The 27,515-nt window shown below is 36.1% G+C and overlaps 1 protein-coding gene across 1 annotated transcript; it reads right to left on the bottom strand.

Moving 5' to 3' along the window:
• Positions 1-27,515, bottom strand: LOC121213587 (protein bicaudal D homolog 1-like). The gene is given in 4 exon segments (XM_041086382.1): positions 1-239; positions 420-743; positions 746-847; positions 27,041-27,515. Coding segments are annotated over 4 exon segments (1,140 nt in total).

Genomic DNA, 27,515 nt, shown 5'->3' on the forward strand with positions numbered 1-27,515 from the left:
TCAATTGTTTAGAACACTCCCAAGTTTATAAGGGCGAACATCTAATAAGATCTCTTCTCTAGTTGCTTCTTCGTATTCGGCACTGATGTGAACATTTCCCAACATTTCTTCATTCATCGCATCCCCTTCATTATCCGTATGATTGAGTAGTAGATTTTTTGCACTGGAGGCCTCGTCGAATTTGACAATGCCTATTTTAATGAATCTTTCAACTGGTTTCTTGAAGGCAATGCAATTCTCTATTGAATGCCCCGTAATTCCCGCATGGTAGTCGCATTGTGCGTTCATGTCATACCATTTGGGATACGGAGGCTGTATGGGTTTTAAGTAATGAGGAGCAACAACATGCGCATCGAACAAGCTTTGATACAGCTCCTTATATGAGGTCAAAATTGGTGTGAACTGGAGCTTCTCGGTACCTGGTTTCACCCCAGATTCTTGCTTTAAAGGACTCCGACGTCTGGTGGTTTCTGTCTTTGACCGGCCCACAATGATTGGTTTTGAGTGGCCCTTGTTATATCTGTTCGTATTATTCCCCCTATTCTCCTTCTTCCTTGGGGCCTCTATAGTATCTGGGTACTCTGCCCTCACCTGCTTCATTTCTACTGGATCATCACGTGCAACAAGAAAATTGTTCCTCAAATTGGATCTTGGGACTGTCAAGCCACTCACTGGTGTTGTTGTACCAGTCCGATATTGTTGAGATCTTATGGTAAAGAGTGCCCCTTGTTGGTGCCTATCTGGCTGACCTGGACACTTGTCGGAGTACAATCTAAGAAATAAGCAAAATCCTCATTATCAACCTCAGAGTGGTCTATCAGGTCCTTCCTTTTTTCTAACTCTCCAGCTAGCAATCGGTTGAATTGGCTTATCATAGTTCTCTGTAATTCTAGCATCTGATCTCTCATCTTCTCTTGAAATTTGGTCAATTGCTCCTGCATCTGTATTTGCATTCGCTCTAATTTCTCCAACCTTTGTTCCATTTCTCTAGTATTTGCTTGGATGCTGTAAGGGTATTTGGTTGGTTGGTTTTCCAAATTAGCTGAAATAAATTGACTCAATTTGTCTCTTTCAATGGATTTTAATGCATGTAATGCAAGTGCATGAGATGTATGCCTAAAGAGACGTTGATTCTGATTCAATTACATTTAGAAAACTTTTCTAGAAAGCAAATTCCTTTATATAAAGCAGATGCATGTACGGCCTTGCCCTTATATTCCAAGAGACAACATCGTTCTTTTTCTTTATCCGCATGTTTGTAATAATCTCACCAATTTTCAATAGATGCCACTGCTAGCTCCTTTTCTTAATCTTGGTCGCGATCCCTCATCTGCCCATCTTTATAAGGCTCGTTAGCTTCTTTAAGGGAGTTGGAGCGTCGAAGGCTCTTAAACAATCGCCTTGAATCTTCAGGCTACGAAGCAAGGTTACGAACTCTTCCATCGCCCTTCTTGTGTTTCTCAGAATATATTCAGGCAGCCATATTGTTTTCCACTTTATCAAAGAATCCGTATTCCATGACAAGCTTTCTAATTTAGTAATCGAACTTGAATCAATATCTCTTTCCTAAAATGCAAGTGCAATGCAATCAAAACATAACAAGAGGGGTTAGTACAAAACATAAGCAAACAAGAAAAAAAGTACCTAGTCGGGTAACCACTAGGGATTTGGAGTGGCTCTACCTAGGTTAAGTTCCTAAGTCCACTATATGAGGTTTGGCTCTAGAATAAGGGTACCTAAACCAGCAGATTCCTCAATCTTCACCTATTTTACGCTCATATAGACCGAGTTTGGTTCAGGGGAATACATTTCCCTATGGCTGCACGGAGATGAAAATCTCACAAAGACATAGGTACGGATGTATCCCAAAAGTGATCCACTATCCTGCACGGAGGTGAAAACCCCACGAAGGACTAGCTTCTCACTCCAACTTAAAAAGGTGTGACCAACGGTCATGCAATGCAATGTAGAAAGATATAAAAATTTAAAATACAAAACATGATGAAAACTATAACTCAAAACAAATGAAATGCAATGAGAGGATCATATATTTAAATCAAGTTTTCAAATTTCGACAAAAAGTAATCAACTCGTGGCTCGACTCACTTATTTTGAAAAAAGTCCCCAGTGGAGTCGCCAAGCTGTTGACACCATTTTTTTGATGAAAAACGGGGTCGACTTGGGTTTTGACGAAAACGAAAAAAACGGGAGTCGCCATCGATCCTTTTTGATTAGGTGTGATCGGATCACCTCAAAAAGTGGTTGTTTTTAATAAACAATTTAATTTTTATTAAAACAACGATTTTGATCCACGAAATTCAAAAAAACGGGTTCGGGAGTTGGTTACGCACGAGGAAGGATTAGCACCCTCGATACGCCCAAAATTGGTACCTAGTTGATTACTTAATGTCTTAGTGTCGAAAAATTGAAAACTTTAGAGAAATTTAAAATACGATCCTTAAAAAAACTCGGATGACATGGATTGAAATTCGAGAGGATATTTGGCTATTTGGTTAAACGAGAAATTGAAACCCAGCACCTTAGGGTACGTTCCACAAAATTCCAAACACAAAACATTGCTTTATTTTGAAATTTTTAAAAGGATATTTAGCCATTTGGTTGAATGAGAAAAATCGACACCCAGCACCTTAGGGCATGTTTTCTCGAATTTCCAAATGCAAAACATTGCCTTATTTTAAAATTTTTTAAAAGGATATTAAGCCATTTGGTTGAACGAGAAAAATCGACACCTAGCACCTTAGGGCATGTCTTCTCAAATTTCCCAAACGCTAAATATTGCCTCAATTAGAAATATTTTCCTTTTTTTTGAAATATGATATTTATATGCATAATGGAATAATAAACATGATAATGTGAATAAAAAATGAACAAAAACGAATAATAAAATAGATCAATCATGCATATACCATAGCAAATAAATAAATAAATAAACTAAAGCATAAAAATGGGCATAAAAATAAATACATAAATGAACATAAAAATAAAGGAAGATATATGAAAATTATAAATTATGAAAAATATATATGTACATATAAGGGAAAAATATATGTATATGTGCATTATAATATATATAAGTAAATATGTACATATATACGTATATAACTACCATAAAATATAAAAAGTATGTATATAAGTATATATATAAAAATATAAAAGATATACTCCTATATATATAAAAGCAATAATAATAATAATAATAATAATAATAGTAATAATAATATGAAATTTATTAAGAAAATAAACAAAATAACAAAAGGATTAGATTAAACGTTAAAACAAGATTCGGGGCTCAAAACGCAAATAAACAAAAGAGGAAGGACTACACTAAAAACGCGCGAGACATGGAGGGACTAAAAAGGAAATTTGTCCTTCTCCTTTAAAACGACGTAGTTTCAGAAGGGACTAATATTGAAAACGCAATAAATTAACGGGGTAAAATGAAAAATATAAAAAAACCTGATTTAGAAGAATTAAAAAGCGGAATGACCAATTATGCAATTATCCCCTCCAACGAAAACACGCGAACCCTCTAGGTCGGGTCAGGTCGACGCGCGGGTCAGAGGAACCTTAAACGGCGCCGTTTGGAGGGCCTTATATAAGCCAAAGCTCTTTAAAAAAAACCATTTCTCTTTTGTTTAAAAAAAAAGGGTTCTGTTCTCTGTTTTCTTTTTGGGTATTCCCAGAATCCGGCCAGGAGACTGCCGCACCGTCGTCGCGCCGATAGCACGCCGACCACCGTACACGGTGGCCAGAAAGGCTAAAAGGTAAATTTTTTGTTTTCGTTTTTTGGCAAATGTATATTTTTTTATATATATGTAAATATATGTATATATAAAAAAAGAACAGATGCAAAAAAAGAGATGTGAAAAAAGAAACCTTGAAACTTGCTTTTTTATTTCTCTTAAAGTTCTTGTACCAAAATCTAAAAAAACCCGATTACAGTGAAAGAAAACCCCTTTTTACAAAAACAATAAGATCGGTTCTCCCCCCTTTACAAAAATGGTTTTCAGTGGCTCAATATAGCCATTTACAATTTCTATTATTTTTGTTTCCTGTCTTTTCTTTTTCAATTTTGCAGGTGCAACTGGAGCGGCGACGGTGACTAACGTGCGGCGGTGGCAGTGGCTAGGGGTAGGGTGCAGCACCAGAAGACCAAGAGTCAAAGCATGCGGCGCTAGGGTTTCAGAGACTAAAACCCTAGTCTGAATTTGGTGTTTGGGCCTAAGTTTATTGGGCCATTAGGGTTTGGGGCTTAATTGTTTTGGGCTGAGGGTTAGTGGGTTAGGCTAGTTGGGTCTGGTTTGCCTGGGCCCCAGGCAAATAGAGCTGTACAATAAGTAATAATTTATTTTTATTACATTAAACGCCAAAACAACCTATTTTTACTAATCAAATTATCAAACAAAAGCCAATGTTTAAACATCAAACCATATACCATTTTAACAGCATATAAACGAAATAACCATTTTCATGCATATTCACAAATGCTCAACATAATTCACTTCCTAATTCCATATTCTTTTTCAATACTTTATTAATCCAAGATCCAAAACAAATATCACTTTTATAATTCTTGGTAATCTCTTTAACCTATCAAACATAATAAACAACCACAAACATGTACATAGACATTAACATTTTTTTTTCTTTTAAAATTACATTTATTATAGATCATATAATATATTCACTTTGATACCAACCAAATAAACCACACATAATATTCGCATGTGAAATATTACCCATAAAATACTAAACTATTATCAAGTCATGTATGATTCATAATCCAATCCAAAACAAACATAACAGGATATTAAGTCATTTTCGCATGGCTTTAATACACACACTATCAAATTAAGCTAAAATCCAAAACTAGTCTATACATGCCATACGACCGAATTCAAAAATTTAGCAAAATACCAAAAGATATCGATAGTGTGATGAGCTTAGCTGACGATCCCCGAACACGTAGCGATCACCAAAATCTATACATCAAAAAAATTATCCAACACATTGTAAGCTAATTTAGCTTAGTAAGTTATAAGCAATTAAATAATTCAATGACGTTAATAATTCAATAACAAAATCGAATAATGCAATCATATTCATATATATATACACATTCGAGCTTGCAAAATTTAATTATCACAGTTGAAGTAACTAACTTACCTTGATATCATATATTATTCAACCATTGCATACTTGACCTATCATGTACTAAATAATTGGTCGAGACCATAATGAAGTTGCACACTTAGTGCTCTTTCTCATCTAACCAAAATGCTCTCGGTATCGCACACTTAGTGCCCGTTATTCAACATCATCATTTTAATTTCGCACACTTAGTGCCCATTATTCAACATCGTCATTTTAGTTTCGCACACTTAGTGCCATTCATATAGCTGTAGCTATCCCATACTCGCACACTTAGTGCTAAATATTGATAAATCACATTCACGTCTATTTTTATTTTTCGACTAAAACATATTCAGCTATATATTTTTGCATACTTTCATTTCGACATATATAACTAATATTTATTCAAAAATTATAACATCTATTTGATTATAAACTTACCTCGGGTAGCAATAAACCGGAACGGAACGATTAATCGTCAACTTTATTTTTCCCCCGATCCAAGTCCTATTTCTTTAATTCTTGACTAAACACATTCAAATTTAACTCATTCAAACATAATTTCATTCAATTTCATCCAAAAACACATAAATGGGTAATTTACCATTTTACCCCTAATATTTAACATTTTTACAATTCAGTCCAAATTGCACAAAACACAAAATATTCCAAATTATTCACAATGTAGTTTGGCCGAATATTCCCTAGTCTCATATAGGTCCTTGCATGTCATTTATTTCACAATTTAGTCCCTCAATTTAATATTTCTTACAATTTAACTCAAAATAATCAAATTCATCAAAAATTCAAAAACAAACATTATAATCTATTACATATCTTTTATTTTCTACCATCAACCAACAAAAATCACAAACTATCATCAATGGCACATCACAAAATCATCACAAATTCCAAAAATTAAAGCATGGGTTTTGAAGAACACGAAGTAACGATCTCAAAAACGTAAAAATTATCAAAAACCGATCAAAAACTAACCTTAATTTAAGCTCCAACAATGGCCGAATGTTTCAAGCTTTCAAACTCTCTTTTTCTTTTCAACATTCGGTGAAGAAGATGAACATAATAGCTTTATTTATTTATTTATTATCACATATATATTATTATTCAATTACTAAATTAACCTTTACTAATTAAAATAGAAAACATATACACTAAGGTCATTTTAGTCCATTGCCACCCATTATCTTATAAATGGCTAAATTACAAAATAAAGACTCCATATTAAAAGAACAACCACTATTCGACCCTTTTGGATTTAACCCCTAAATTTTCATTTTACGCGATTAAACATTTTTTTATTAAATCGGCACTCAAATAACAAAATTAAAATACGAAAATTTCATGGATATAAATTCACACATAATAAAAACACAAAATAATATTAAAATATTTTTTTACTAGGATTTGTGGTCCCGAAGCCACTATGTTCGATTAGGGTATAAATCGGGCTGTTACACTTAGCATATTATCAAATGATGCCATGGTCATGGACTTCCACAGATTTATCTCATGATCTGCCAGTCTGATTAGCATTATAGTTGCCAAATCGGAGGCTACACAATAAATCTCTTCCTCATCTTTTTACATAACTCAGAAATTGTCAGGCATTGAACTCATATAGCATTGAAGTATAAAATAAGATATACACACACCGACAACAATACCATATAGTACACAACTCTATACCATGTTGTACATTATTCACCTCATTACCATATTTGTATATATCTCCCAGAGACATGCATTCACATAATTACATTAATTTCAATCCATATTATCATGGTTTTGTATGTAGTTTTGTGGTTTTATTTTGTCCACATTTTTCATGGTTTTTGTTTTGTCCTTTGGCATATATGTGAGATTTTTCAATATAAGGGTGCCACCAAATTTATTAGGAACCGTCCTCAAAGGGCTTTATCATGATAGATTACAGTGATGGTGATAGATTTAAGATAATGGAGAAGAGGATAGGCCATTTAAGACTTGGCCTTTTGTGCATCAGTGATGTTGTGGGTCTCTTGGGGCTTTTGGCAATTTTTTATTGATTGATTGATGCTCATCGTTAGGTTGATTTGATGATGGCGAGGCTAGGACGTAAATTTTAACGATTTCATCAACTTGATTCATCTCTAATTGAATTATGCTATTAAATTCGTCGATTTTGTCCTTAGTCAAATAGTAGCAACTAAATTTGTTTGGTTAAATTCTACTATTTGTCTTATACTATATGTAAAGTTGTTGATTTAGTTTATATTCTCATATTCTTTGTCCCTATATTTTTCAAAATTTAAAATTTCATTTTTGATGTGAACAACAATCGTTAAATCCATTAATTATCTTTTTTCAGTATTATAAAGAAATCATAAGTTGACACAGTATTACACATGTGATAATATATTTTTTAATAAGATTTTTAGAAACAACAAAATTAATTTAATGAATTTAGTCACTATAATTTAATCAGGACTGAAATTTTAAAAATTGAAAAAGTATAGGGACTACAAATGCTCATATTAAAGTATACAAACTAAATCTAAAAATTATGCATAATATAGAGACTAATAACAAAATTTAACTAAAAATAACCTCTTTTTTTTCATTTATCAAAAAAGCTAAAAGAAGTTAAATTAAATTATAAATATGTCGGAGGGGCTAAAAGTAAAATTTATTCATTTAATCAACAGCCAAAAACCTGCCTCCCGGCATTGTCGCTGGTTGGCAAATGATGAGCAATTAAAATCTAGGTAGAGGTTCCGAAGGAATTTGAGAAACATTATTAGGTCGTTTGACTTTTGTATGCAATGGCACATGTATTCTCCATTACATGTTCCTCAGCTAAGCTTAACACAAACATTTTGGTATCCTACTTTATACCCTTTATTTAATATTTTTTTTCTGAAATTCTTTCTGTTAGAGTTCAACACAGTTTTTCTATTTCCTCATAATTGGCCATTATTATTGAATGTAAATCAATATTCTATTGGAATAGGATAGTGCAACCAAAAACAGAATTTTAATAATACTTGAGACCATTTTCGATTTCTTTAAAAAGAATAATATTTGATGCATCGTCGGTGGATAAGTCTGATGCACCATTGATTAAAAAAGAGTGGAGTACCTATAAATATATAATAATAACTTTATTTAAACATAATTAAATAATAATTCATTATAAATAAATATTAATAACTCTCGAATTTAAGATCTTGAGCTTGAAGATTTTAAATCTCGACTCTAGGATTAGGGTTTTAGCAACTATTTATGATGAATTATGTTTAAATAAATTATTAGTATTTATTTATAAATCCTCCATTGTTATTTTTATTTAATATTGAAATGTCATGTTAATAATACATCAAATATTATTATTTTTAGAATTATTTAATTAAAATTAAATTGAATTATAAAGATACATATGATGACTATATAATAGTATTTTATATGTGTTTAAAAATTTACAGTGAGATATTTTCATAATTAAGATGTAACTAGTCCTCGATTCAATAAAAAGGGCAAGCATGGAAACCAAGGTAAGTCGGGCTGAAATTATGTCATAATCCCCCGCTAATTCAGAAGCAATCTTGCCAACATGGTCAAAGATCCAATAATGGCAAAACTTTAGAGGTCACCAAAAAAAAAATAAAAGCCAATAATGAAGGCACTTAAACTCAGAAAAGAAAGCAAAGGGAAGGACAAGTATTTCGGTAATCAATGAGTGATGCCATGTGCCTCATCTTTGGGCATTATCCAATCCAAAAAAAACCAGGGAGTGGGAGTGGGGGGACCTATTGGGTTTTGTCGATAAGGCTTTTCATCTTTTAAGCAAATTATTTTTGCTTGTATTGAAGATAAGATATGGGGCTGGATGACAATGGCAATAACGTGATTCCATTGCTGCTGCCTCATGGGAACGTGATTCTAACCAAATAACCCAAAGATTTGATTCTTACCACCAAAACAACAACCTTGGGATAACCTAAAAATGCACATCCTTCTTTGGCATGCTTCATCTATATGATTAACATGAAAAATCACACATAATTTTCCACCTTAAAACTCTTAAAACACAAACTATGAATGAATCACCTCATCTCATCCGTCTTTATACTATTAAATAAGATTAAATAAAGTTAAAAACTTTTAAATTTTAAATGTGTAAATTCGAAGCTCATTATCTACAATTGCAATATATAAATTTTTTTTACCGTGTGATTAAAATTAAAAAAAAAAGATAAAACTAAAAACGAAAATTAAACTCAAAACTTGTGACATATAAAAAAACACAAACTATGCTTTTCAGATTTCAACCTTGGAATATGTAAATTTAATCCATAATATTTTTAAATTTTATTCCCTCTCCATCCATTCAGAGAAAAACTATAGGTATGGAATTTCTTTTATAAATTTGTTTCCTCCAAGATTAAACATATTTAATGCCCTGCAAACTCTCTGAGCCAATTTATATCCTTACAAATATTTTCCTTTTTCAGTTTTCGAAAACTCAGATGGAGAAAGGCAATTTTAGTCCACTTTCAACAGTGTAATTCTATCTTTTTTACCAATTTGTATACCTGTGTGAGATAAATGAGCAGAGAAATAAAAAAAAAATCAACAATTGAGTTTTACAATCAGTTGAGATTGTTTTAAAAACAAACTCTTTCCTCCGAACAGCAATATGGATGGGAAGAAATGAGGCGAGAAGATGCTACAATACTTCTGGAAAGATTTATTTAGAAAAATATATATTAGTTGGCAATGACATAGAAAAATATATATACAACCATGCCTTTGGTAGAAACCACTTCTCCTCATCTAAATTAAGAGTACAGGTGCATTCCCTCGGTTTGTTTCTTTATGGCAATAACCAAATCAAGCCAAATTTAAAGACTAACCAAACCGAAATAAGCGAACTGAACTTCATCAGTTCGATTAGGTTTATTCACATGGCTTAATACAAACAGTCCAAAACTGGTAAAAAAAAAAAAAGAGACCAAAAATAGCAATTATGAAGTGCATTTAGTGAATTATACTCATCAAATAAACTTTGTAACCCAAAAGCATCCCCTCTTGGCTCTAATCCCTAGAGGATGCTAACAACCAATAACTGTATAATGCTCAAATCTACAATATTACAACAACAACTTGATTTGTCTATTTACAAACATGAATTACAGAAAAATCAACAAATTTATCCATAAAAAAAGAAAAATACTATCATGGTTCAGGACCCCTTCCATTTTCTAACAAACAATAAATTCTCAATCCTAGCAATAAAAAGAGCTTAGACACATGTATGATTAAGCATGAAAGCTTCCATCCATTTTGTACATATTGAAGATGAAAAATAATAAAAGCTACTACGGGTATGATTGCACTCATACTTAGAACAATTCAATGGCATAGGAAAAGAGTGTCATGAACCAATTTGAATCATTTTAGTAAATAGTTCAGAGCTAACACCAATAGTAGTGAAAAGATAGGCAAAATGCTCATCCTAATTACTCAAGCAGTCCAAAGAAAAAACAAAAACAACAGTTTAATATCAGAAACAGGTCAAAAACAACAATGTAGCACAAACAATCCAACAAAAACAACTAATAACAGTTTAACTACACATGCAGTTCAAAAAACCAAATATTCCAAATACAAAAACAACAACTAGCAACAGTTTTCACTAGTTTGAAAAACAACAAATTGATAACCATAAACACTCCAAAACTTCCAAAGCAACTAGCAATTCCAACAAAGGCGCAAAGATGCACATCCTAATCATGATCAACTGTAATCCTGGACAAATCTGAAAATGTCCAAAACAACAAATAAAATAACAAGCTTAAAATATAACTAAGTCTAAATTGTTCAGCAAATAAGATAATTACCAATATCAAATTTGTCCTGTAATGTCACTTCTTCTTGGAGAGCATTCGGGTCCAATTGTTCACTTGCATAACCAATCTTGAGTAAAAAAAGGGCTTGCACAAGCTTAGGAGTCAAAGAACTCCTACTAGATTGTCCACTTTTTTCAAGTTGCTCAACTTGATGGTGCGACAATGGCTTATATTCATTAAAAAAACCTGCCAATGCCACATTCAACTTTTTCATCAAAGCATTGGTTTGGTCACGAGAGTCCATTTTCAAGAATGCAAATTGCTCATATCTAATTTTCCTCCTAGGATCAAACATAGAAGTAACATATTCATTCTTTCAAGATTACCCCAATACTTATAAAATTTATCTTGCATTCTTTTTTATCATCGAATTGAACTCAACATTAGGATTTTGTTGTCATTCTCATAATTCAGTTTCAACACCACAAATTTCATTAAGAAATTCATTGCCAGTGACATAAGAAGACCTTGAAACTTTCAAAGTGAGGTTATAAAATCTTTTCAAAAAACGACATAACCTTTTAGCATTTTTCCAATCCCTTTGATTCGACACTCCATCTCCTATCAAGAGCTCACCTTTATAATACAGATCAACATTATCAGATGCTTCAAAAGATCTTTCAAACTTTGAAGCTTGTTCTAATATCAAGTAGGTAGAATTTGACCTAGTGCCAACATCAAGACACAACAAGCTCTTACTTTCAATATGTGTATCTTTAACACGTTCTTTAAACTTTGCCAACCTAGAGGGACATTGTCTTATATATTTCACTGCCCCTCTAACACGAGCTACCAAATCATTCATTTCTTTTAGCCCATCATTAACTATGACATTAATGATATGTGTAATACATCTCATATGAAGATATTTGCCTTCAACAACAACAGTTAGATTGTATTTTTTCTTTAAGAATGACATGGCAATATCATTCAAACTAGTATTATCAACAATCACAATCATAAATCTATTTCAATCCCCTAATGTCGCAAACATTTATCAATTGTCTTTCCAATTGCCTCACCTTTGTGACGAGAAATGGGACAAAAGTTTAATTTTTTTTGCTAACTTCCAATTATTGTCAATAAAGTGAGTCGTAGTGCACATATAATTTATTATTTGCAATGAATTCCATGTGTCAATGGTAAGGCATATTCTACTCAAATTTGAACTTAGGTCCACATAAAGTTGAAAGACATCTCTAGAAGTTGTCTATCTAGACGGTATGCAAAACCTAGGACATGCAACTTCCATTAAGTTCCTAAATCCCCATCCTTCCACTAATATCATCATGACTAAAGCTCTCCTAATGACATTTTGATCAAATTTCCAATCACTTAAAGACCCATCTCCTGGTTGCGAGACTAATGTTGTTTGTGTAGGATCACCACTAGTTAGAGGAAAGTGAACGCAAGTAATCATAAGGGGTTTTAGTGCATTTGTCCCATTTCTTTTTAGTGTCAGCATAAAATGTTAAAGTATAACCTAAGAAGGTTTAATACTTGAAATGCATATACTTTTTCATTCAACAATCGTAATGGCTCGATACAGCATTTATAGCAGTAGCTGAGGAGCTGTTAGTTTCTTTACCAGAATAACTACTAACAAACTAACTACTATCTTAACTGTCAACTGACTATCTTTGATATATTCTAACATTCTCCTGGTTGTCAAAATCTTTTGAAATTGAGTTGTTTGTTGTAACTCAAAGAGCTTGCCGAAAATCAGAAAAGTGTTTGGGGGAACTGGTTTTGTAAGAACATCAGCAATTTGGTTGACTGATGGCACATAGTTGACTTGTAGCAGACCATCAAGAACCTTCTCTCGAACAAAGTGGTGGTTGATCTCAATATGCTTGACTCGTGCGTGATGAGTTGGATTTACTGCCATAGAAACAGTGGAGGTGTTATCACACCAGACCACTGGCGTTTGTTCAACAGACACCCCTATTTCCTTTAACAGTTGTTGAACCCACACCAGCTCAGAGACACAATTGGCCAAGCTGCGATACTCAGATTCAGAGGACGACCTGGAGACAACGGTCTGCTTCTTTGAGCACCAGGCTATCGGGTTGGGCCTCAAATACACCACGTAGCCCGTAGTGGAGTGTCTGTCTTCAACTGAAGATGCCCAGTCAGCATCAGAGTAGCAAGTCAACCGAAATTGTTCCTGTGTAAAAACTAACCCATGTTCCATAGTGCCCACCAGATAGCGTAGCACTCGTTTAGCTACCTTCCAGTGAGATTCACTAGGAGAGTTCATATATTGGCTGAGTTTGTTAACACAGTAAGAGAGATCAGGCCGTGTAATGCAGAGATATTGAAGCATCCCAATAGTGCTGCGATAAAGCGGACCATCAATAGGCTTTTGACTATCCGAAGTGACAGTAAGCTTAGGGAGACTAACCATAGGGTTGGAGTGGTAGCTGCACCTGTTATACCTGTCTTCGATAGGATCTCTTGCACATACTTCTTCTGACTGAGGAACAAGCTGTGATTGGTGTACTGTACATCAATGCTGAGAAAAAAATTGAAAGATCCCAAGTCTTTGGGAGCAAATCAATTGTGAAGTTGACTTATCACACTGTCAATATCTGCACTCGAACTGCCTGTGAGAACTATATCATCAACATAAGCCATTAGTAGTATTTGGCTATTACCAGTAACTCGAATGAACAGGGACGAGTCGGCTTTAGACGCATGAAAACCTAATTGGCTGACCAAAAATTATTTAAGCGTGTGAAACCATGCCCTTGGAGCTTGTCGCAGCCCATATAAGGCTTTGTTCAGTTTGTATACTAACCGCTGGTTTCTGGGTCCTGACACTTCAAAACCAGGTGGCTGGTCCATGAATATGTCCTCAGATAGTTCTCCATTTAAGAAGGCGTTGTTCACATCGACTTGCCTAAGAGGCCATCTCTTCATTACGGCAACAGCGAGAACTGTTCTCATGGTGACTGCCCGAACCACTGGGCTAAACATGTCTCGGAAGTCAGTCCCTGCATGCTGAGAGTCGCCCTTGGCTACCAAACGAGCTTTATAGCGATCAACAGTACCATCAGCCTTTTTCTTGATTTTAAATAACCACTTACATCCAACGGTGCGACGATGTAACGGTAATAGACATAGACTCCAGGTGTTGTTGCGGACAAGAGCTTCTAGCTCAACATGAACCGCATCACGCCAACAAGAGTGTGCCATAGCTGCATGAATACTAGTTGGTGTATCAAGTACCTCACTCATACAGCTTAAGTAGGCTTTTGGCTTGAATATGTCAGCTTTGCTGCGGGTAATCATTGGATGGGAGTTTTGTGGTATTGGGCATGGAGGTAAGGGACTTGTGGAGACACTTGGTGAGGGTAGAGGGGTAGTGAGGACAGGAGATGTGGACTGCATGTTGGGTTGGACAGAAGGTGTTAAAATGGGCAAAGTGGACATAGCGGGTGATGTAAAAGGAATGTTACCTTGAGTGGTGATTATTGGGAGAGCATGGGCTGGAATTTAGAATAAGCAATTTGGAGCTAGTTGACTGACGGTTGTTGGTTGGAGGAGAGTGAGTGGCGATAGTCTTAAATGGAAAGTTGTTTTCATGAAAGGTGACATGGTGGGTGGTGTATATTCGGCCAGTGCCATCTCAACACCGATATCCTTTGTGAATGGGAGAGTAATCGATGAAGGTATAAGGAGTGGAGCGAAACTAGGTTTTGTGAGGGTTGTACGACCTTAGATTAGGGAAACACAGGCACCCAAAAGTTTTGAGAAAGCTATAATTAGGCTTGGCTCGATGAAGTTTTTCAAAAGGAGAGATAAAATGTAGGGGAGCAGAGGGGAGTCTGTTAATGAGGTAAATGGCGCAGCTAAAGGCATCACTCCAGTAAGACATTGGCATGAAAGCATGCGCAAGCATAATAAGACCTGTTTCAACTACTTGTCGGTGCTTGTGTTCGACAATTCCGTTTTGAGCTGAAGTGTAGGGACAGGTGAACTTGTGAACAATGCCATGTTAAACAAGATACGGCCTGAGAGACTGAAATTCACCCCCCATCCGTTTGCAATGTTTGTAGTTGAACTCTAAAGGTGCGCTCTACTTGTCTGTGAAACTGAAGGAACACTGTCAAAACTTCAGACTTCTTGTGCAAAAAATAAACCCACGAATATCTGGTGCAGACATCAATAAAATTACATAATACCGAAAACCATTTGAGGTAACTGGGGTTGGCCCCCAAACATCAGCAACAACCAATTGTAACGGAACAGAATACTGAGATATCGATGGAGAGAACGACTGTTTGTGCTCCTTGCCTAGGTGACATGCAACACAGACAAACTCATCTTTATTCACATCAAATGACAAGTTATAATGCTGTAAAGCCTTGAGCAACACATTTTTACAAGGATGTCCTAGTCTAGAGTGCCACACGCTCAGAGGAGTAGCACTTTTTGCTGTAAAACAGTGTGCTGTGGGCATTCTTTGAAACTTTCTGAGGCCATCATTCAAATGAAGCTTGTAGAGACTGTCGAAACCATTTTTTTTGAAAACAAAAATTTAGTTGTTGACTTCTAAAAAAACAAAAATTCGAGTCGCCACCGATCCTTGATTGAGGTGTGATCGGCTCACCTTAAAAACAATTTTGGTCTGCGAAATTTGAGAAAATAGGTTCGGGAGTCAGTTACGCACGAGGAAGGGTTAGAACCCTCGTAATGCCCAAAATCGATACCAAATTGATCATTTAATGTCTTGGTGTCGAAAATTTAAAAAGATTTTAAAAGTAAACTTTTAACTCGAATGAATTAAAGATAAGACATCCTAATTTCAAAGAAATAAAACATCACACCCAGTGAGTTAGGGCACAATATTTTTAAATCTTCAAAATCAAGTTTATCTTCTGATTTTAAAAAAATCTTATTTCGAGAAGATAAAATGTCATGACCAGTAAGTTAGAACCCGACATTTTTGGATTCCCGAGAATAAGCTTTTATTTGGAAATTGTGAATTTATTGCAAAATAAATACTTGGCTTTCTAAATTCATTGAAAAGTGATCACAATCCAGTAAGTTAGGACACGATCTTTCTCGAGAACCATGAATGCCAAATATTTTGAAAATTTATAAAGTATGAGGATTTAAATGCTAACGAAACCAAAATATATTTTCTTTAAAAATATGATAAAATGTTAATGCATATATGTATATGTATACAAAAACAATAGAAATAACATAAAAAAAACAATATATATATAAAGTTTATATGAAAGAATACAAAAAAATATAAGCGTAATATATTGGTAATTATAAAAAATATGGACATATATGTATTTATAAAAAAGATTTGAAAGATATATATTTTTGAAAAAAAAGTCGAATAATGTAAGTATATATGTATACATATTATATAAAAAAAATTATTATGTTTAGATTATAAGATATAGAAAATATATAAATACTATAAAATACAAATATATACGCATACATATGTACATAAAGCTGAGAAAAAATAAAGTAATAATAAAATATATAATGTATATAATATATATTTAAAACGTTTTTAAAACAAAACAGTATATATTTACATGTATTAATATGTATATGCGTACATATGCGTAGGATAATAATAATATATCATATAATAATAATAAACTAATAATAATACAGTAATAGAAATAATATTAACAATATTAATAAAATAAACTAAAAAAAACTTAAAATGAAAATTAAGGATTTCATTGAAAATCAACAAAATTTAAAAGCTAAATTCAGAAATGGAAAACGATAAAGGGAACACACTAAAACATGCGCAACAAGGGGAGGACTGAAAGCGCAAATTACCCAAACCTCCCAAAACGCCGCACAACATTGGACTAATTTGAAACAATAATAAAATATTTTGCAGAATTTAAAAGAAATAAAAAAACAATTTAAAAACGCTGTAAAAACAATGGGACCAATTGCGCAAATGGCCCATTTTGGAGAAATGCGTGGATCCTCTCCGGGTCGGATCGGGTTGTGCACGGGTATAGGCCATACGACGCCGTTTCAGGGCCACTGAAATAGGCCCTAAACGACGTCGTTTAATGCCTTATAAAAGTCAATTTTAAAACCCTAAAAATCATTTCCCTTCTACCCCTTAATACATGCGCCGCAGCCCCCCTCCTCTGCCACTCCAGTCTCCTCTGCCACCGATTACAACCACAATTTGGATGCGGCGTAGAAGGGCATCGACGGCGCTGCCACCGGTAAGAACTCCTCCCCTTTTCGTCTATTTTCTAAAGAAAAACAACCAATAAGAGAAAAAAAAGTAAAGGGAAGAAAAATCAAAACACGAGATTCACCTTCAAAATTTGTTTTTTTCTGATCTCTTTTCCCTTGTATTTTCTTTTTAATTTTCAATACAGAAATTTGCTAACCCCTTAAATCGATTTACAATCGGCCTTTTATACCGAAAATAATAATAATCAATAAAACTCCTATCTCTTGCTTGTTGTGCTGTGATTCGTGGTTTGTTTGCAGGTGGAACGAGCGTTGTGCGCAGCGACGTGCGCGACATGTGGGGCGACGTGCAGGAACTGCTACGGTGCGAATTTGCTGCAATGCTTAGGGTTTCTGCTAAACTTTTTGGTTTTGGGGCTAGCAGGCTAGGTTTGTAATGGGCCCGGGTGTAATTTGGGTTTTGGGTATTAGTTGGGTCTGTTTTGAGTGGGCCGGGCAAAATTTGTTTATTACAGCTGCCCCTCTTTGCTCGTTGTCATGTAATGGGAACATAGCAAAGACTCTAAAAAATAACCAATTTTGCCCGGTCATGCTGGACTTTGGTACACTTCCTCTTCAAGTAGCCATATTCCTTCTTACTGCATTTTCAGAAGTATAGGAATTAATGCTTCAATCCACTCCACTGTAACTTTAAGGAGATAGGACTTGATGGGATCTGTTCTCTGCAACCTCAGAAAGATAAGATCTATGGTTTTAATCCGCTCCACTGCGACCTCAGGGAGATAGGATTTGGGTCCTCAGTCTGCTCCACTGCAACTTCAAGGAGATAAGACTTGATGTGATCTGCTCTCTGCAACCTCAGAAAGATAAGATCTGTGATTTAATCCACTCCACTGCAACTTCAGGGAGATAGGATTGGTTCTTCAGTCTACTCCACTGCAACTTCAGGGAGATAAGACTTGATATGATCTGCTCTCTACAACCTCAGAGAGATAAGATCTGTGACTTAATCCACTCCACTACAACTTCAGGGAGATAGGATTGGTTCTTCAGTCTACTCCACTACAACTTCAGGGAGATAAGACTTGATGTGATTTTCTCTCTGCAACCTCAGAGAGATAAGATCTGTGATTTAATCCACTCCACTGCAACTTCAGGGAGATAGGATTGGTTCTTCGGTTTGTTCTCTGAGGAATATGACCTGTATAATTCATATTTATGAACCTAATTATGCCTAATGATTAGGATATCATGATCAAAATGAATCAAATGCTGCTAACTAGACATGTACGAACGAATGCAGAATGCCATTTTTATGAGAATAACCCCTCTTATTGTCATCACTCAAAATTCAATAAAGCCGTAACACTGACGCACTACAACATCTTCCTACTCATCTAACATCTCAAAAAATATTTGATCAAATTGCCCCACTATGAATTTCCAAGTTTAATCCACTGGGACACAAAATTTTTATCATCCTTCTCGCGTGGTAGCCCAAGGGTAAAAAGATCTGGCATTTTCTCAATCCTTCACTATCACAATTCAATAATGCAGAATGTGAGGCTCCAACGTCCTTTTCACCACTTCTAGGGAGTCATACCAAATGCCCATGCACAAATGAAGAATATTCTTCTCTAAGAACAACTTCTGTTACTTGGTGATAATTGCTTGCTTGTTCGCTAAAGCCTTGTCACCAACCTAACACCCTACCATTTTGTTCAGTCATCAACTTTGACAACAAAATCTGAAGGGATAGTCTTAATTTAGACTTTTCTTTCCCTAATTTCCAACCCTTAAGTCTGGTGTATTCTAAACAATAATCCTGTTTCAGGTTCCCATATTATTTAGAAACTTTCAAAGTAATATGCAAAATTTCCTTTATAAAAGTAGTATTATCCTATTATCCCAATGAAAAATGCTTGAATAAGACTATCGAAATGGACAAGATGAAATTCATTGAGAATAAGGCTCAAGATGAGTAGATTATATAAAAAATAGTAAAAATAAAAGAGGAATAGATTGGAAACATGAATCTTGAAAAGGAATAAAGTATTCCAAGATATAAATACTAAGAAGACTAGGTGCCCTAAATATCGCAGTTTGAACTTCTCTGTGCAAACTTCCTGAAGACCACTCTGAATCCGACATGTGCTTAGAAGATCTACAGTACTCTGTTGATGCCCCGAGATGTTGCGTCCCTTTTCTCACTAATTCAATCATTGCAAGATCACCGGATGCGTCACCTGATCAGCATTTGAGCCGCCCTTTTCTGGGTTTTCAACTCAAATCCCCTTTGGTCTCGAAGTGCCCTTTACGAGTTTTCACATGGCCTCTCCTCTTTTCTCTCTTTCTTTCTTTCTCTTTTTTTAAAGAAAAGTATTTCTTAACCGCATCCGAGTTTACAGGGTTTGGCAAATCTTTGCCATCCATCTCACTCAAAATCAAAGCTCCCCAAAAAAGGCTTTCTTTACAACATATGGACCTTCCCAATTTGGCATCCATTTTCCTCTAAAATCCTTTTGTATAGGAAGGATCTTTTTCAACACCAGCTCTCCCTCATGAAATTCTCTGGGACGAACCTTTTTGTTGTAGGCTCGCATCATCCACTTTTGATACATTTGACCATGCCGAACAGCTTTTAGCCTTTTCTCTTCTATTAAGTTCAATTGATCGTAACGAGATTGAGCCCATTCTGCCCCATCCAATTTCAACTCAGATAATACCCGGAGAGAAGGAATTTCTATTTCAACAGGTAAAACTGCTTCCATGCCATAAACCAAAGAGAAAGGTGTTGCCCCAGTCGACGTCCTGACAGACGTTCTATAAGCAAAGAGAGCAAACGGTAATTTCTCATGTCAATCCCTGTAAGTCTCAGTCATCTTTCCCACAATTTTCTTGATATTCTTATTGGCTGCTTCTACCGCACCATTCATCTTTGGGCGGTATGGCGACGAGTTATGATGTCTGATCTCGAAATTACTGCAGACCTTCGCTATTGCACTATTGTTCAAATTCAGCGTATTATCAGATATGATCCTCTCAAGCATTCCATACCGACATATGATTTCCTTTTTCAAGAACCTGCTAACTGCTGACTTCGTGACATTTGTATATGAAGCAGCTTCCACCCATTTGGTAAAATAGTCAATAACCACAAAGATGAAGCGATGTCCATTAGAAGCCTTTGGCGATATTGGCCTAATGACGTCCATATCCCACATAGAGAAAGACCATGGAGAAGTCATAACATGAAGAGGTGAAGGAGGTGCATGCATTTTATCGCCATAAATTTGGCATTTATGGCACTTCTTAGCATAGCTGATGCAATCCCTTTCCAAAGTAGACCAATAATACCCAAATCTCATGATCTGCCTGGCCATTATGTAACCATTTGCATGCGTTCCACAGATACCCTCATGGACTTCTTCTAGAATTTTTCTAGCTTACACTGCGTCCACACATCTTAGCAGTACTTGATCCTTCCCTTTTTTGTACAGGATTTCTCCATCTAGAACATAGTCAATAACCAATCTTCTCAGGGCTCTCTTATCATTCTCCTTTGCCTGATCTGGATACTCACGATTCTTTACATATCGCAATATATTCAGATACCAGGGATGATCATTTTTTTCCTCCTCCTCAACATTATAATAATGAGCCGGGGTTTCAGAAATACTCATCTGAATAGGCTTCATATCCTTTAATCTATTCACTCGGATCATAGAGGCTAAGGTAGCCAATGCATCAGCCATCTGATTCTCATCTCATGGAAGATAACAAAAAGTAATGCCATCAAACTCATCCATCAATTCGAGAACCATCTTTCGATAACTGATCAGTTTAGAGTCCCTTGTCTCCCATTCTCCTTTGAGTTGATATACCACCAGTGCAGAATCCCCATACACTTCTAACAATTTAATTTTACGCTCGATGGCTGCACGAATGCCCATAATGGACGCTTCATACTCTGCCATATTATTCTTGCAATCAAAATCCAGTTTGCAAGCAAAAGGATAATGATCTTCGCTTGGATATATTAGGACTGCCCCAATTCCATTACCCACAGCATTTGAGGCTCCATCAAAATTTAACTTCCACACATGATCTACTCGGGGATTTTCTTCAGCTACAGCCACATACATCAAATCATCATTTGAGAAATCAAAATTCAAAGGCTCATAATCAACCAAGGCTCTGCTAGCTAAAAAGTCAGCTATTGCACTCCCTTTCACGGCTTTCTGACTCACATACACTATGTCAAATTCAGAAAACAAGATTTGCCATCTAGCCATCCTCCCATTCAAAGCAGTCGACTCCATCATATATTTTAAGGGGTCTAACTTTGAAATCAGCCAAGTTGTACATATATTGTCGTAATCTTCGAGTTGTCTAAACCAGAGCACAGCACAACTTCTCAATAGCCGAATATCTCACTTCACAATCAGTGAATTTCTTACTGAGATAGTAAATTGCCCTTTCCTTTCTCCCTGTCTCATCATGTTGGCCTAACACGTACCCCATAGAATTGTCAAATACTGTTAAATACAGTATTAATGGCCTATTCGGATTAGGTGGTGATAGCACTGGAGGATTAGACAAATATTGTTTTATTTTGTCAAAAGCCTTCTGACATTCTTCATCCCATACGCCCGGATTATGCTTCTTTAGAAGACGGAATATAGGATCACATTTCTCAGTCAGTTGTGAAATAAACCGAGAAATGTAGTTCAATCTCCCCAAAAAACCCTGTACTTCCTTCTGAGTGTGTGGTGGAGGCACATCTCGTATTGGCTTGACTTTGTCTGGATCAACTTCAATTCCTTTCCCACTAACTATGAAGCCCAACAACTTCCCCGATCTAGCCCCAAAGGTGCACTTTGTTGGATTAAGCTTGAGCTGGAAGTTTCTTAGTGTCAAAAATAATTTCCGCAGAACATGAACATGCTCCTCTTCCGTTCTGGATTTTGCAATCATATCATCAATATAAACCTCAATCTCCTTGTGCATCATGTCATGAAACAAAGTTACCATGGCTCTTTGATAAGTTGCCCCCGCATTCTTTAATCCAAAGGGCATCACTTTATAACAGAACGTTCCCCACAAAGTGATAAATGTGGTCTTTCTCATATCTTCTGGATTCATCTTTATTTGATTGTATCCAGAAAAATCGTCCATGCAAGAAAACAATAAATAGCTTGCAGTATTATCTACTAAAGTATCAATGTGAGGCAACGGGAAATTATCTTTTGGACTGGCCCTATTCAAATCCCTATAATCCATACACATTCGCACATTTCCATCTTTCTTAAGGACAGGAACAACATTAGCTACCCATTCTAAATACTTAACTTCTTGTAAGAACCCAGCATCAAACTGCTTCTTGACTTCTTCCTTTATTTTTAGCACAATGTCAGGCCTCATTCTTCTGAGCTTATGCTGAACTGGCTTGCAATCCTCTTTTATGGGAAGTCAGTACTTAACCCAGGCATATCTTGATATGACCATGCAAAGACATCTTTGAATTCTCGGAGTAACTCGATGAGGTCTTGCCTTGTCTTGGCCGAAACGTTAGTTCCGATCTTTACCTCTTTTCCCTTCTCTAGACTCACAATCTCCAATGATTCTTTATGAGGTAAGATTTGCTTATCCTGCTGTTCTACCATTCTCAATAAGTCCGGAGATACATCACAGTCTACGTCATCTTCAAAATTCTGTGATCCTTCTAAACACCTATCTCGTTCAAAGGGTGATTCTGTGTCTGAAGCAGCGTCATTCATATCATTGATATTCGGGGACCTATGATAGGTGCCAAAGAATATACAAAGAATATATTAATTTATGAACAAAATATGATTATGAAATGAATAAAAGAATGATGTAGAAAAAAGAATAAAAGAATAATTACTCGAAAAAAGAATAAAAGAATACTGGCTCAAAAATGCATACGAAAAAGTATATTTATTGAAATTATAATATTCAAGATGTGCATAATCCATAAAGAAATTATATTTTAAGTCAAATCGACAAGGATGTTCTACATATTTACTCTGAACAAGCTCTAAAAACTACAGGAATCTCTTCCGCAGTCCAATTGTCCAGATCACTTCCAGGCTCGTAAGGGCGAATCTCTGGCCAAGTCTCTCTTTCAACTGTGTCTAGAGCATTGATGTGGGTATCTCCCAGCAATTCTTAAACACCTTTCACTTCAAGCACTCTTCGTTCTGGATGAATAAACCCTCATGATATGAAAGTCTTGGATATATGAGGAAAAGCCATAGGCTCCCACCTAACTTCATTTCCACTCAGGCGTGCCTTTCTTCTCTCCTGTCTTCTCTCCATTTCCTTTCTTCTTTATTTTACATCTGATCTATAGCCTAAACCAAAACGATCAAACTTTTCTTTCATCATTGGTGCTTCAACTCCTCATTGCAAATATCTTCCCAATCCTTTTCCCGGTACAGCTCCTTTTCCTACCATTAATTGAAGGCTCATTCTTGTAGTCCTGGATATCTTCGGTACTGGAATTCTATTCCCCTCAGCAATAAATGTTGCATTTACGAATTCTGGAGATCGGAAAGAGCATTCCATCGCCTCCTCATCGGTCTCCACGTATGGTGCTTTACTGGTTACTGATGCGATAATACCCTCCTCAGCATTTATTATCACCAACCGTCCCTCTGACACTAATTTTAACTTCTGATACAGCGATGAAGGCACAGCCCCTGCCGAATGTATCCAAGGTCTCCCCAATAAATAGTTATATGAAGGCTTGATATCCATTACAATGAAATCTACTTCATAAGTATTTGGGCCAATCAACAACGGTATCTCAATTCTCCCCAAAACATTCCTTTCCGTTCCATCGAACGCCCTTACCACGTTTTGACATGTTTTCATATGTGAGCTATCCACAGGTAGCCTATTGAGAGTAGATAAGGGCAGTACATTCAATGCAGACTCATTATCAATTAAAACTCCTGACACCATGCTTCCTTTACACCGAGAAGTAATGTGCAGAGCTTTAGTGGACCCCATACCTCCAGATGGTATTTCGTCATCGTTGAAGAAGATAAAATTATCAGCGCTTATATTGTTGACCAACCGATCCAATTGGTTAACAGAAATATCACTTGCCACGTATGCTTCATTTAATGCCTTCATCAGCGCATTTCGATGTACCTCTAAATTCATGAGCAAAGCCAACACAGATATACGACCTGGCTGTTTATGCAGCTGCTCTACCACGCTATACTCACTGTGTTTCAAAAATTTTAAGAATTCAGTGGCCTCTTCTTCCTTTATTGGCTCATTAATCAATGGCCTTAATTTAATCTTTTTCTCTTTCTTTTGCTCCGCTGTAAGGACTTTTCCCTCCACTGATTTTGTTTCAGCATTTATCCGACCACAGTACTCCTCGGTATTCGTATAAGAACCTGTCTTTTGGTTTTCTTTCACAACACTAACTGAAGCTTCCATCCCCGAAACTGCTACCTCGCACTCATAATTCCAAGGGACCTTCTTGCTGTTCTTATATGAAAACTTCGTCGACTTTTGAATAACAATCTTCGGTATCACTTGTGCCCTAACTTCAGTAACCTTAGGGCGCAAAATGATAATCACAGGATGATTCACCTTTGGAATCCTCGTCTCTGACTCCAATACGCATATACTTTCTTTTCCTTCCACCTCTTCAAAAAACTCTATTTCTCCATTATCCATCATGCTCTGGATCAGAGCTCTAAACTTCTCACATATTTGAATTTCATGTCCCATCTCATGATGGAACTCACAATAATTTTGGGTCTTGCCATCTCCCACTAAATTCGAAACAATTAACCATTTTCCTACCATTTCTTTCCAAACCCTCTTCAAAGGGATCTTTACCTCAGCAATATTTTCCTTGACCTTCTTCCCCATACCTTCACCCACCATGTTTACCCCAGCATCAGCATGATTGGGTAATGTATTTTCCGTACCTGATGAATCATCTACCTTGACAACGCCCATCTTAATGAGCTTCTCAACAAGCTTCTTAAAAGTAGTACAATGCTCTATGGAGTGCCCCGTAACTCCTACATGGTAATCGCATTATGCATTCACGTCATACCATTTAGGATATGGAGGCTGTAAAGGAGTCAAATAAAATGGGGCAACAACGTGCGCGTTAAATAAATTCTGATATAACTCTTTGTATGACATAGGGATGGGTGTGAACTGGGGCCTCTCAGTATTTGGCCTCACACCAGATTCCTGCCTAGATGAACCCTGTTGACCAGACGCTACCTTTCTGGGCTGATTCACCGTAATCGATTTGCTGTATGTATTCACGTTGTTTACCTCACCTTCTTTTTTCTTTGAATTTTGCCTTCTGTTGTTATCTCCAACATCAATCTTCCCACTCTTTACAACACTTTCAAACATTCCACCACTCATGACTATGTCAGTAAAAGTTTTTCGTGGCACTACCTAGCATATGTGTGATGAAAAGAGCATTTAGCGTATTTACAAAAAGCATCGTCATTTCTCTTTCAAGGAGCGGTGGTTGGACCTGCAGTGCCACCTCCCTCCACCTCTGAGCGTATTGTCTAAAACCTTCATTCGACTTTTTCTCCATGTTCTGTAAAGTGATCCTATCAGGAACCATTTCCGCCACATGCCCATACTGCTTCATAAAAGCCTGTGCTAAATCCCTCCAAGAGCTAATCTTAGCACGGCTTAATTGATTATACCATTTAGACGCTGCCCCGCGAGGCTATCCTGAAAACAGTGTATCAATAACTGATTATTATTGACATACCCAGTCATTCGCCTACAAAACATAGTAATGTGGGCTTCAGGGCAAGTGGTTCCATTATATTTCTCGAATTCTGACATTTTAAACTTGTAAGGGAGCACTAAATCCGGTGCCAAACTTAAATCTTTAGCATCAACCCCATGGCATCTTTCAGTAGTTTCCATCGCTTTGAATTTCTCCTCAATCCACTTCCATCTTTCTTTCAATTGCTTTGATAATTCCTCTTTTGTTTTCTCTTTTTCAACTGCTTCATCGAAATCAGGAACAATAAGATTGGCAGGATTATTCTCAGGATTGGAGCCTGATCCGACCTAAAAATTCATCAACCTTAAAGCATCAGCCTAAAATTGCTGAGGCCTAATCGTAACAGAAGACTTACGTGGGTACACTTCCACTTGGTGCTGCACATGCAGAGGAGTGAAGCCTGGAGGGTACTGGAGTTCATCCTCGCCTTCTTCCTCAATATTTGTTACAGGGCTATTTCCCTTATCTTTTCCACCAGTTAAGAGCTGAGTTAACTGGGTTATCATGATTCCTTGGGATTCTTCCATTTTGTCCATCAACTTCTGCTGAATTTTTTCAAGCTGTTCTTTCATTTGTTGCTGGAGCTGATCCTGCATGTCTTTTTGAAATTGTTCGAGCTTTTCTAGTCTTTGATCCATATTTTTTAATTTCGCTCTTGTACCGTAACGGTGCTGAGTTGGCTGGTTAGATTCCAGGTTAACTGAGGAATGATTTTGATTAATCAGAACCCTTTGATAATTTATTAATGCATGCAATGCGATGTATGAAAATGAAATGCAGAAAAGGCGTTAATTCTAATTTCAATTACTTTCAGAAAACTTTATTAGAAAATAAATCTCTTTACATAGAATGGGCTACAAATATGGCTTTGCCCTAATACTTAAGACCTTGATCTTTTTAAGCAACGATGCTAACTCTTGTCCTCGATCTGACTCTAGCTCGAACTTTACGCTCAACGTGTCGGCTTGTACTGCTAAAGTTTGCAAGTGATCTGCCACTTCTCGAATCTGCACCATAGCTTCTCCCATAACGCGATCCCTATTTATGACTTGATCTTGAAAATAATGAAGTTGCTCATTCTGACGACCTTCCTTTGCCTCTAGATGCTCGATTCGAACCTCACAAATTTGTAATGCTGCTTCCAACTCTTCTATTTTACCTTTCATTTCTTCGATCTTACTTAGACTTGCTTTCAGCTCTAATACAGAATTTCGACTTCTATATTGACGGAGAGACCCCTCTAACTCAACTACTCTATCTTTTAGTTCTCTTTTTTCCTTTTGACTCTCTGACAAGCTCTTTTCTAAGGCTTCATTTTGTGCTTGTACCTCTCGAAATTTCCTTTCCCACCGGTCTGACTTGTTTCTTTCTTCTCGAATTTCTTCACGCCACTGCTTTGAAGTCTTTCCAAGCCCGACAGTTCTCAT

The sequence above is a fragment of the Gossypium hirsutum genome, chromosome D01 (genome assembly GCF_007990345.1).
Source record: "Gossypium hirsutum isolate 1008001.06 chromosome D01, Gossypium_hirsutum_v2.1, whole genome shotgun sequence".
Taxonomy (NCBI): domain Eukaryota; kingdom Viridiplantae; phylum Streptophyta; class Magnoliopsida; order Malvales; family Malvaceae; genus Gossypium; species Gossypium hirsutum.